Source organism: Gasterosteus aculeatus, chromosome 7, assembly GCF_964276395.1.
Source record: "Gasterosteus aculeatus chromosome 7, fGasAcu3.hap1.1, whole genome shotgun sequence".
In the NCBI taxonomy this organism is placed as follows: Eukaryota; Metazoa; Chordata; class Actinopteri; order Perciformes; family Gasterosteidae; genus Gasterosteus; species Gasterosteus aculeatus.
In genome coordinates, this window is record NC_135694.1 from 23,305,125 (window position 1) to 23,317,972 (window position 12,848).

The 12,848-nt window shown below is 41.9% G+C and overlaps 1 protein-coding gene and 1 long non-coding RNA gene across 2 annotated transcripts; one reads left to right on the forward strand and one right to left on the reverse strand.

Moving 5' to 3' along the window:
* The first annotated feature begins 4,571 nt into the window (after window positions 1–4,571).
* LOC144410347 (uncharacterized) lies at window positions 4,572–5,886 on the forward strand. Its single transcript, XR_013468356.1, has 5 exons — window positions 4,572–4,896; window positions 5,034–5,095; window positions 5,186–5,263; window positions 5,352–5,476; window positions 5,571–5,886. It is a non-coding gene; the product is annotated as an uncharacterized LOC144410347 (long non-coding RNA).
* Window positions 5,887–8,459: 2,573 nt separating this feature from the next.
* On the reverse strand, window positions 8,460–9,566 carry LOC120822889 (olfactory receptor 2A12-like). Its single transcript, XM_040182860.2, has one exon. It carries the CDS (start codon window positions 9,564–9,566, stop codon window positions 8,562–8,564), a length of 1,005 nt encoding a protein of 334 aa, XP_040038794.2. The 3' UTR covers window positions 8,460–8,561.
* Between the last annotated feature and the right edge of the window lie 3,282 nt (window positions 9,567–12,848).

A 12,848-nucleotide genomic window follows, 5' to 3' on the forward strand; every position in this document is an offset into this window, starting at 1 on the left:
CATGCTGGATCAAAAGACCGTGCAAAAGCATCCAAACAGCAGACGATGGTCAGAAAAACAACGTTCAGACAACAGCTGCAGGAACTGTGGAGGTAAATGAAGGAGAATGTCCTGCTGGAAGCAAACAATGCAGAAAATGTGGTAAGCTGAATCACTTTGCTAAACAATGTCGCTCTAAAACCAAGGACATTAGCACAAAACAACCATAGTACAAGGCAAACCAACACCATACAAAAGTCCATCACATAACAAGGACAACAGGTGAAGAACAGAAATGCAACTTTTCTAGCAGAGATGACGCTTATGTGTTTGTAATAGATGATGAAAAGATCACAGAGCTGCCACAGACACACATCAAGTTAAATGGCAGTAGCATGGTAGTTTTAATTGATTCAGCAGCCTCTGCAAACTGTGTTAGCGAAACAAGTTCCGATAAACTGATGCCATGTCCTCAACTGAACCACACCAGCACCAAGATTTACCCGTTTCGCTCCAAAGTTCCATTACCACTCAAAGATAGTGTAGGATATTAGAAACAAATTGACGATCCGGTTCATAAAATTAATAAAAATGCATATAGTGTACACCAGAATACAGCCATGATTCTGGAACTGTGTAATCAATAAAGTAATGACAATATTGTAAAACCACTGTAATTCTGCAACTGTAATAGAATAATACCAATGTACAGTTATGATTGTATTTAATGTAATGTAATCAACTGGAATGCATGCATGTAATACTTGCACAACAACTGATATTGAGTATGGGCCATTCGAAATCCCGAGTTACATTGAACTCACCAGAAGACCACTCCCAGAGGTGTGGACACTAACTTTCACACCTTTAAGCATTGTTATAAATACCTGTAGGAACCATTGTTCTCGGGTTCGCTTGTGGAGGCGACAAACGGGCACTAGGGATGGTCAAAAGGACTGACCTGGGGCCTGTTGGTTGCTAAGACCAGCGGCTCCTCAGCTGAGATGTTCTTTTTACCACAACACCATCTCTTTTATTAAATACATTTGATTTTAACCTTTTGATCAGCGATCACCTCTGTCCGTCCGGCGTTTCTTCATTTTTGAACACAACAGTAGTTTCAAGTGCAGTGTGGAGAAAGGACAGGAAAAGACAACATGCATATTCTTTGTAGTTAAAGGGGATGGATTCAACGTGCTCAGCTACAAAACACCCAAAGCACTGGGACTGAATAAAATAGTCACATCCGGAACGGTTTCAAGGGATCGGAAAACTAAAGGACTTTCAGGTAAAGTTTCACATAAATCCTGACATCAAGCCTTCATGCCAACCACATTGACGTGTACCGTTTCACATTCGCCAGAAGTGGAAGCTTCAGAAACTCGAGGCAGAGCAGATGACATCATTAAGGAATTTGAAACTGTGGGTCTCACCTATCGTTGCACCTCCCAAGCCTAAAGACCCTGACAAAGTCAGACTTTGTGTTGATTTGCGCCAAGCTAACACAGCTATAGAGAGAGAACGGCACATAACTCCCAGCATGGACGACGTGATACACAAGCTAAATGGAGCAATAGTGTTTACCACCAGCTAGAGCTTCATCCAGACAGCAGGTACATCACTACCTTCACCACACACATTGGGTTGAGGCGCTACAAGAGACTGAGTTTTGGTATATCCTCTGCTGCGGAAGTATTTCAAAATGCTATATGCCAGACACTTCAAGGTCTCTCTGGTGTGAAGAACCTCAGCGACGACATCATTGTCTACGGAGCCTCCCAGACTGACCATGACAACAACCTCCGAGCACTGTTCCAGAGTCCTCACACTCAATCGAGAAAAATATGAGTTCAATAAGTCAAGGCTTGAGTTCCTTGGTTTCATCTTCTTAGCAGGGGGTGTTTCAGCAGATCCCAAGAAGGTGATTGCAGTTCAGCAGGCTGCAGACCCCCAGAATCCAGGAGAAATCAGGAGTCTGCTGGGGATGGCTAATTACTGCTCCCGGTTCATCAAAGATGTCTCCTCAATCTCAGAACCGCTGCGCAAGCTGACCAGACAAGACACATCCTGGGTATGGGGCCCAGACCAGAAAGTTGCATTACAGACACTGAAAGACTAAAGTCTTTCTAGTCTTTCTTTACTCTAGATTAAAATGGCTCATTTGAATTCTGCCGAAGGCATTTAGAATATGTGTGCTACCCAAATAATTACTAAAAGTAAGTCTTTGAGAACAGGTTTCTCAACCCAGGTAGCACATTAGACCAGGGGCGTGCTGGTCATGTATTCTCCTCATGATAGTTTGCCTAGCAGGTAGTTTATAAGATGGATCACCTGTGGCCGCCTGAAGAACAAGCTCGAGCCCGTCATCTTCTACCACGCTGATGGGCCGGCAGCTGGTGGCAATCCACTGAGCGAGGAGATTCGTTAACTTGGCCGATAGAGCTGTGCTGATGGGCTTGCCTCGGTTGCACTCAAACATAGTAGTTTGACGACGACTCTTCCCCTGCGCTACATCAGTGCTTGACCCGGCATCTTCCGCGTTAGCTAAGCGATGCTTTGCTTTGGTGGTATTTGAGACTTGAAGAACTTCTACAGTAAACTAATTCCTGTTTGCACAAGGTGCAAACAACCTTCGTCTTGTCGAGGTTTCCGTTGGGAAGCTTCTTAAAAATAAATTTTCCCTGAAGCAAACCTGGTGACTTCGTAGCTGCATCCATGCTAGCACGGCTCGTTCTCGCCCCCTACAGTGCAATTTGGCTAGGTAAACATCCGCGCTCGTAGGTATACATCCGCGCTAGAATATCAAGGTGAAAATCCTCATAGCTTGCGTAGTATAGACCCAGCTCCCAACCCAACTTTGAGAATAGATTATCGGCGCTATTTTTTCTTTATTGCCGATAAGAGTCTCACCATAACGCAGCACGTTACCACCGATAACGGCCCACCACTATTATTTACTTTTAATTTGTTCATTTTGCACGGATTTTCTTAAAAGCTAACATTTTTTAATTTGGCAGTTTAAGCTGTTTTAGTTCAGAATTCAATGAAATTACGTTTTTAAGTTCTTTGTATTCTTACAATGTTATAGTTTTCCCTATATTTGACAGCACACGTGTTCATGTTTATGATCGGTCATATGATGCAACCACAGCATCTATCTGTGAACATGCTGATAACCAGATTGAGAAACCCAGTGGGGGGGTTGTACGGGTCAATTAAGCCAGAAAACCAAAAGATTTAAAGCTTGCTTCTCAGGCCTCAGGTATAAATCAAATGGTTATGTAAACTAAATATGAATGATATATTGAGATGCACTATGTGTACAAAGTATATTGCAGTATACACTGCATGAAAAGTGGGATTTTCGGCAGTATGCGGCACTGTAAATTGTCGTGGAATTTCAGGTTTGCGGCAATTTGCGGGCAACGCCGAAAACTGCCGTAAATTGTCAGAAATTGACGTGGGCCTCCCTTGGCAGTTGTCCCCCCATGACCCCCCTCCTCCTATTTCTAGGGGAGGCTTTGACATGTAAATGAAAATGCTGTGAGCTATACAAATGCAAATCAGGGTCGCAGAGGGAGTTTTAGCCCAGGTGACATTTTTTTAAAAGGTAAGAAAATCTCTGGTACAAATAGATCAGGCTCAGTAGCCTAATTATAGACTCTTACATTTTAGCTTGAATTGATTAATTTAATTCAAATATGCTAGATTACTGTGTACGCCATTAGCAATGGCAAATGTTATGTAAAAAAGATACACAAAATAACTTCTTTAAAAAAATTGTTTTAATCAAGGTAAAATGAGCATTTCATGCAAACAACATTTGAATCAGCATGAGGGGTCTGCAGAGATCACAGTCTCCTAGAGCTCAACTACAGTGCGTAGTGGCAGGACTACAGTGACCTTTTCTTTGGTCTTAAATGCACAGAGGATGTATTAACCACACTCCTTCTAGCAATGCGCTCAACTGGCAGAAATGATGCTGGGTATGACGTGTCTGTTCCCTGCAAGGCCCAAACTTCTATTGGCTTTCCATAAAAATGTCTGTCCGGGTGGGGATGAAGCCAGGAAACTTGTGCAAGAACATGTTTAAATGCCGTACCCTTTGACACAACATTAACAACTATAATATGCTTTATAATGGCTGGTCGTAGTTCTGCTAGAGGGTCAAGGACGGGTTCCTCAAAACTGTTAGTGTTTCCACACCACTTAGCATAAATATACGCTGACCTTTCTGCTCTGCATCTATCGATTGAGTAAGTTACATTCATATATGTTACCCGTTTACATGTCATGGCAAAACATTCAACCTCAGTGACACAAGGGTACATCTGATGATACATTGTCAACACTGCATGTCTGTCAGACTCAAGATTGTCTGGTGGAATGGAGAAAGAGGCACCACTGTACAGTTTTCTAGGGAAAGTCGTTCTGCTGACACCAAAACAACCCTTTGTCTTCCTAAAATACTGGTCCTTCCGTATAACAATAACCTTGTATGTGATTGGAGGACCCTTAGACTCCTCGTCCAATCACGTGTGAGGTCATAGGCATGACTCAGACAGCAGTACTTGCAAGACGAGCATACAAACAGACACGCGTGTGTTACTATAGTCAGAAGAACTGTATCTCCAGTTCCTTTGTTTGGTTTTTGCTGCTTCGTGAATAATGGCGGGACGACGTCTCGCGTTCAACTCGCCTTCAACTCCTCTCCGCGGTCACCAACTTTCGGCCAGTCCGCAGACAGACAGAAGAAGCTGCTGAATGCTCTCAGTGGATCGTCTCGTCAACAACAAACTGCCGATATCAACGAGCGGTTCGCTCCACTGGAGCGTTCGGGACTCTGCGGGTTTCTGTCCATGGAGGAGAGGAACCGACTCAAAGAAGAGGAGACGGGCGCACGATCCCAAGATAGCGGTAAGAATACATTCGATGACTGCAAGCTAAGCTAAGAGTAGCGTAGCCTCAAGCTAAGCTAAGAGTAGCCTAGTAGCCTTACAAGTGAGCAGAAACAGCTTTATTAAAGTGTGTTTTCTTTGCCGTGTCGTTTACAGGAAGCGGTGCGCCGTCTTCACAACTCCGAGACGAACTACAAGCGCCACGAACCGGAGCAAGGGTCAGATTTAAAGAATATGCTTTCATTCTGCGGTATAAGGAAATATATACGTATAGATACCGATCATAACTGTACATTTTGTTTTCACAGACTAATTTCGCCTCATAATGAGGCGGTGACCTCGTATTTGCTCCGGTAAAAGTCCAGATTTAGACGACGTCATTGTGTGTAAGTGACACTGTTTCTCCTTCCTTGTTAAATGTTACTGTGACTTGTGTTTGATTTTCTTTTTGTATTCATACCACACTCATTTAAGTGTTTTCCAGCCGCCTGTGAGACGTATTTTGAGACGGGACGCAGGAGCTTCAGGTTCAGGCGGAACACTCATTGCGAGCGGAAGCTGCGAAGGATTCAGCGCGGAGTCGAGCGAGAAGAAAGAGGGTCAGAGTTTATTTGCTGACTTGTTTCAGGTGCATTGATAGATGTGTTGTGTCCGTACGCATCGCACAGTACTGATTCATTGTTGTTTTTACAGCTGCTGGAATCGAGACAAAGTGTGCTGGCTGATGACGAGGTGGAAATCCGCCACCGTGGAGCTCACGTCGGACGGAGGGGATGGCGTTGTTGGCGGGGTCTCGGGGTGGATTGTACGGTCGCCACACGCACACGAGCCGCCTGCACAACAGACCTGCCTCGGAAAACACGGCGCCAGTGACGGTCTACAGCCCCGAGGAGGCAAACGGACAGTTTACTGAGCTGTAGTTTTTAAACCGCCGTTACCCAAGTGCGGGCAGATCCTCACTTTGTATGTAGTTGTTGTTTGTGTGTTGTTAATAAAGCTTTTTCTTTGCATAAACATGTGGCAAATGTTCATTTTCTCTATAAATTCATTGATGTCCTGGTTGGTATCCTAATAATAGTGTAGTAGCCTGCATAGGATAACCATGAAATGAATATACAGCATAATATGAATATATAAATAAAATGAGGCGGGTGACCAATAGCGACAGATCTGCCAACCAATCACGAATGATTGAAAGTTGTTCATCCAATCATGAACAAGGAAACTCAAGCCTGGTCTGCCCACGTGTGGTTTTTCTGCCAATCACGAGTGATTTTATTTGTTAGTAAGTTGTGGTTTCCTCCAATAAGGAGTAAGGATATTCAAGCCCGCTCGGCTCGGCCACCCGTGGTTTCGCTGCATTCATATGCTAATTCGGGCCATTCGCACCTCCGCCAGCTCTCCACCTACATCATGGTTCGTTTCCGGCACAGACAAACGCGACGTGCGCGGGTTGCAAATTGTCGGAAATTGTCGGAAATTAGGGAGATTTCCGGGCGTTTACGGGGACGAAAATCTCACTTTTCATGCAGTGATAGCCGAACAATACTGGTATACCATCTTCATATCGCCAAGCCTACACAGTGCACAGTCCAGTGCAAGTCATCATAGTCAGAAAAGTGAAGTACGTCAAGATTTTGTTTGTGGATGAGCTCAACAGGGAGCTTGGGATTCGCAGGTAAATTGGTGGAGTCTAATGCTGCAGTGGACTTTCATCGTAAAATGTGATCCAACAGTTGTTTAGTTCCTGCTAACAAACTTTTACCACGTATGTGTTATTACAAACTACTCTGTATCCATAAAGTCAGAATGCAAAGTCATAATTTCTTTTTTTCAAACTTTCATTTCTGATTGTTTTGATTCTCGCAGTCCTCCAGAGTGAGAAGTTCGCAACTGAAGTGTGCTGTACTCCCTTGCTGAAAGCTGGAACATCTCAGTCTAATGAGGCTGTTAATGAGTTGTTAGTCGACACTGCTCTTGCAGGATCACGACATATCCCGAACTGTTTAGGTTAACATTTTGTCCCAAACATTTGTATTACTGTTGTTATCTGAATCATGAGATAACAACTCTGAATTAAGTATTCGCCAATGGAGTAAAACAAAATGTTTACTTGTTTTACTCCCCATGTTAAAACACAACTAACTTTAGTCCCTGAACTGGGGTTAAATGGATTATGTAAAGGAGGCATTTGCATTTATTAACATTGAGTAAAAAATGTGATTGATAGATACCAAAAATAGATTCTGGTAATTAAGTGCATCGCAACATTGTAAAACCCTGTAAAAATCCTGTAAAACCATAAATCAAAGTTTATACATGCCGTGATCCAATTTTATATTAAACAAGCATGACGTTACCATTACCATGTTAATGAGCCAGTTCTAAAATGTGCAGTTAAATAAATGTGATGTTGATTCTTGCTCAAAAGTTGAACAATTTTTCACACCTACCCTGATTACCAACAAAATGTAAAAATACATTATAAGTTTAGCATCTGAAAGTCTCATGTCGTCTCCCTTCCTGCATTACCGCTCTCAGCCTGAAGTGTTACTGATTTTAACGACAAGCTATTGAACCGGGAAACCCAAATCTGTGAATATCTTGCAAACTTAACCAAACTAAGACGCCATCGCATGGATGCTACGCCGTGTTTCCAGTTGTATGTGTAAGTGCATAACTTCAGAGATTCATGTGTGGTTGATGAATGGTAGAATCTGAGATAGTTGATTGCTCTTATTCTGTGGTCATGGCGAGTAGGGTCCAAAACAGCTTGCTATCCAGAACTTTGTCACTAGCGTTTGGCGATGGTTTTACATCAAAATTCCAAATATAGTGTATATAAAATGTTGATTCATAAGTCTCCCGTTGACTACATTTCCTGAAGGCAACGCTGTTGCGGAAGGTTTTCAGCCTTATTTGTTAAGCTGTCACTCATGATTACACGGCCCTCTCAGTTGTTGCTACACCCCCTACACTAGGGCCAAAAGTCTAACTTGTGTCATCTCCCTTCCTGCAATATCACTCTCAACCTGAAGTGTTACTGATTCTCCAGCAGAGGCCTTTTTACTATACAGCAGTCTGCTATTTAGCATCTTAGCTTGTTAGTAGTGCCATGCTTTAATACTATAGTAGTTATAGAAAATAAAGCAAAATAAAGTAGCAATTCATCCGGCTCCAACAGTGTGATCTTATGCTGTGACAAGAGGGTGAGAATCAAACCACAAGTTGGTACGTCCCTGAAGAGTTGTAGAGGTTTATTGTGAAGGAAGGTTGAGCTAAAAGAAACTACAGTAGTTTGCAAAGGAGAAGCAGACAAGAAAACCACATGCTGTGATTTGTTAATATGAAATATACATTGCCTATATAATTAAATAAAATGTAAAACACGATGTGCTGAAAGATGTTTTAATGTGTTACAAACGCAAAGAAAACAGCCATCTTTTAAGATGGTTAATCAGGTTTCCATAGTAAACGAAGTAGAAATCTTTATAGTGGAAACAGTTTAACTGCCATACAGAACATAAACAGAGCACACGTAAATTTTAAACAATCAATTTAACATTTAAATCACTGGAAAGTAGCCACGGAAAGGTTGTTTCTAGTAGCAAATAAAACGTTCTTAAATTCATGTTAACTGAAATATTATTCTAATGTATGAAATCGAAATCCTCAACATAAAGCCTAAAGTATAAACAAAGGTTGTAATTTGATGTTAACTTTCTTCACTTTAATTTGGGATTCAATTCTACCTTTTACTATTTTTTTCACTGATACTTTGATTTCTTGTGTCTGCAGAACATAAATAATTGGGTTTAGCATGGGAGGAAAAACAGAGGCCAGAGAGAGGTTTACGATTCTGGCATTTGGATGTATTTGTGAACTCATAGTAAATGTTATCAACAATGGGATGAAATAAATTGCCACTAGTGAGAGATGAGCTGTGCAGGTTTTAAAGGCCTTGTATCTTTCCAGAGCTGTGGCCACTTTAGACAAAGCATAACCAATACATACATAACTTAACACAATGAATGAGAGTGGAGACATAAAAATTAGAGCTATTAAAAACACAGCAAGAACATAGCTGGGTGTGTTGTCATTGCAGGCCAGCCTGTATATCTGGCCATGGTCACAGAAATAACTGTTAATAACCACAGACCCGCAGAAGGAAAGTCTGGTAAGAAGACCAACTAAAACAAGATCAGCAGTAATTGCAAACACCCAGAAAGATGCAATCAAAGAAAGCATGAACCTGTGTGTCACCTTCACTTGATAGGTGAGAGGGTGCATGATGGCAATTAATCGGTCGTAGGAGAGTGCAACCAGATTAAGAACCTGCATGGAAAGGAAGGTGTAGCTGAAAAAAAGAAAGGTCAAGCAGTCATTGTAGGAGATGTAGCGATGGTTAAACAGAAAGATGTCAAGAAGCTTCGGCACCAGAGCAGAGCTACCCAACAAGTCCACAAATGCCAAGTTAAAAACTGCAATATATTTAGGAGTTCTCAGATTATGATCCAAGTATATTACTGCCATCACAACTGTATTTCCAAGCGCTGAAACAATATAAACAAAACAGAGGAAAACATAGTAATACTTAATATTAGGTATGCCAGAGAAACCGCTTATTATGAAATAAGCAGGATGCACAAAAGTGATGTTTTTCCCGAGAGCAGAGTTGAATAAATTCATTGAAAAAATTGTAAAGCCTTTTCTGTCCTCCGTGCAGCAGTTGTTGTAGTCCTCTTAGGTGTGTTGTCACCTATGGTCCTGCCTGTGATGAAGCCCTGTTGAGCTTTAAATGTTTTGAAATGAGTGTCTTATAAATCCTTCTCTGACTTCATGTCTAATAAGGTCGATGTCTGATCCCACGTGCCCATCAGACACTCTATATCAGCCATATTAAGACAGTTACATAATCAGCCTAATATCACCTAGAGAATAGCACACACATACCCACATTTGTTTTTCATATGACAAGATTTTGGGCATGTATTTTTCTAAAAACAGATCTGCTGAATCCCTTAGCTGTTTTAAATACAGATTAAAGACTAACTAAACCATTTCTGCATTCTGGAATTCTTTATTTTGGTATGTTTTTAATGGTTTTATTATCACTTTGAAATCCCTTTTTACTATTAAAAAAAAAAACATCACTTGTGCGTCCTGCTTATTTTATAATAAGCGGTTTCTCTGGCATACCTAATATCAAGTATTACCATGTCTTCCTCTGGGCCTTCAAGTGAAGGTGACTCACAGGTTCAGGCTGTCTTTGATTGCCTCTTTGTTTGCAATTACTGCTGATCTTGTTGCAGTTAAGTCTTCTTACCAGACTTTCCTTCTGCAGGTCAGATCAAGGATGCGTCAGGGGTGTGTGGTAGTGTTGTTACCTCCCACCCTCCTGCTTCGAAGCTTGTGTCGAAATATGAACCAGTGCAGGGCGAAGCAATTGTATCGGTGCTCGGTTCGTTCGCTGCTGATCACGTGATCAGTGACGTCCGAAGCTTTGCTCCGGCTCAGTGACGTCATCAGTGACGTCCGAAGCTTCGTTCCGGCGCACAGTCACGTGACAGCTTCGAATTGATTCAAATGGGCGCGAAACAGGGTTGGGGCTTGTCTGTTTGATACAGTCAAAGTCAGTGTTGTTGTAGTAGTATTAGCAAATTTACAATGGAACCTGTGGCAAAGAGAGGTCGCTCCGAGATGTGGGAGCACTTCAATTTGATTTCCTCTAACAAGGTTTGTAATAGGCAGACAAAGTCTGTCATTTGTATTGTGTAATTATGGATGTTTATTTTTATTGTGGAGACCACCAGATATTTGGCTGAATCAAACATTCCACGGAGTGAAGACCCGCTAAAATATTGGGTCAAACACAAACATGTGTACCCACATCTATTTGTATTAGCACGTAATCTTTTGAGCATTCCTGCCTCATCGTGTCGTGTAACCGCCTTTTTTGTAAGGCAGGGGAAACAGTATCTACAAAAAGAAACCGACTCAACCCCAATTCTGTGGAGAAAATTGTGTTTCTCAATAAAAATCAATAATAACTTCATGCCCCATCCCATGTGTCCACAAGCACTTCAATATCCTGTCATAAGAAACCTGTCCAAAAGCACAATCACTGCCCCACTGACCTTTCCTCTGCAAATCACTTCCCACATTCAAACAATTCACATAAGTCCCTATGACTGCCATGAACTGCACAGTAGGAAGCACTTGCTGATATTTTAAATTATATTGCTTACATGCTATATATATATATATATATATAATCTTCTATTATATATCTATCTATATATATTACATATCTTCTATTAATTATTCTGCTAGTATGATCACAAACATACATGCACAAAGGTGCAGAAAGATATAGATAAGTGTTTGTTAAACTTCTTTCCAATGTACAGAGAATTGAAATACACAAACAAGGACACAATTCAAACCTGAAAAACAATAGTTTTATTCATATAGGAATCCATGTATTTATTAGATGATTTATTGGTTCAACTTTTCATAATCATGTTCAACCCACAGAGACTGGGCCAAAATATACTGGTGGGCTATTCGATACATTTGCACTACAAGTTTTCAACAGCAGAGGTCATCATAGAGTTTGCGATGCATTGAATGAATTAACCTTTTTCCGATACAATTGGCTGGAAAGCTTCACTGGTTCAGAAAGCTTCACTTTGCCACTAGTGTGTGGGAGGCAGGACTCAAATGCAGAGTTTTTAGAAAACAAAAGACTTTTAACAGTCAAACGGCAAAAGCAACTCCTACACAAAATGGCCAAGGGGCAAAAACGCATACAGGTACCGGCGAAAAAGGCAGGCAGGAATGAGACACATCCAGGGGGGCTGAAGACAAACATCCACGACGATAGACAATGACGCGACCAGTGTCAGGAGACACACGGCTTAAATACACTAGGGAGGCGCAGGTGATTGGACACAGGTGGAAACAATCAGACAATCACAGACGATGACAGGACAGGAAGTGAAATTACCCAGGGAGACAAGAAGCAGAAACTACAAAATAAGACAGGAAATAAAACCACACCGTGACAGTACCCCCCCCTAAAAGACATGAGAGATTGTCTCTGGCCTTTTTTAGCCACTTGTCAGAAGTTGGGTCCTGTTATTGCTTGTGCAATGCTAGATAGCACCATGTTACGTCATGCTAGCTAGTGCGTCCGCGTGTGATTCTCGGACATAGATAAGCAGCGAGACGGATTGTTCAGATTGGTTAGGTTTTATTGGGAAGCAATTTGTGGCAACAGTGTACACAACAGATCGCGCTTTTCACTCCTATCCTTCCTCCTGCTTCTCAGTCCCTGTGGTAATTGGTGTTACAAATGAACATGGAGAACGGCATGTCTTTAGCCTGCTGGCATATTTACTGAACTGCCTTGCATGACAACACACAGATACATTTATACAGCCCCAGGTACGGGGCGTCCAGAGGCTCATACTACATATCCCCTTTCCTAAAGATATTGATAAAGCCTTAAATAAAAATGCCCACACTGGCAGAACTGCCTTAACTGTAGGTCACCTAGTCTATTGAAAATATTAAACCTGAACCAAAGATATCAGACAGATTGAACATGAACATGGCACGGTCTTGTTAAACTCTAGGTGCTAGATATTATGTTACAAAGTCTTTAAGCCACTCCGGGGCTTTCATCTCTCTATTCGGGTAGGCCCTCTGAATCCTCTCTCCCTTCCCGTCCCCTTCTTCGGGCTCTGCTGCTTGTTCTGTGTCCTCCACAGCCGGTGGTGGGGCTTGTATTTCCGGGAGGGGTCTGAGGTGTGCTTTATTTCTCCTAACCTCTTCAGAGTCTGTTTCCACTACATACCAGCGGGGAGTGTCTGCTTTTCTCAGCACGGTGGCAGATTCCTTTGTGTTTGTGATCCAGACTCGTTGACCTGCTTGTAGTTCTGGTGTCACAGTAGCTCTGTGGTCAAA

Coding starts and splice junctions, on each gene's coding strand:
- LOC120822889 (XM_040182860.2), bottom strand. CDS start 9,566: ATGAATTTATTCAACTCTGCTCTCGGGAAAAACATCACTTTTGTGCAT.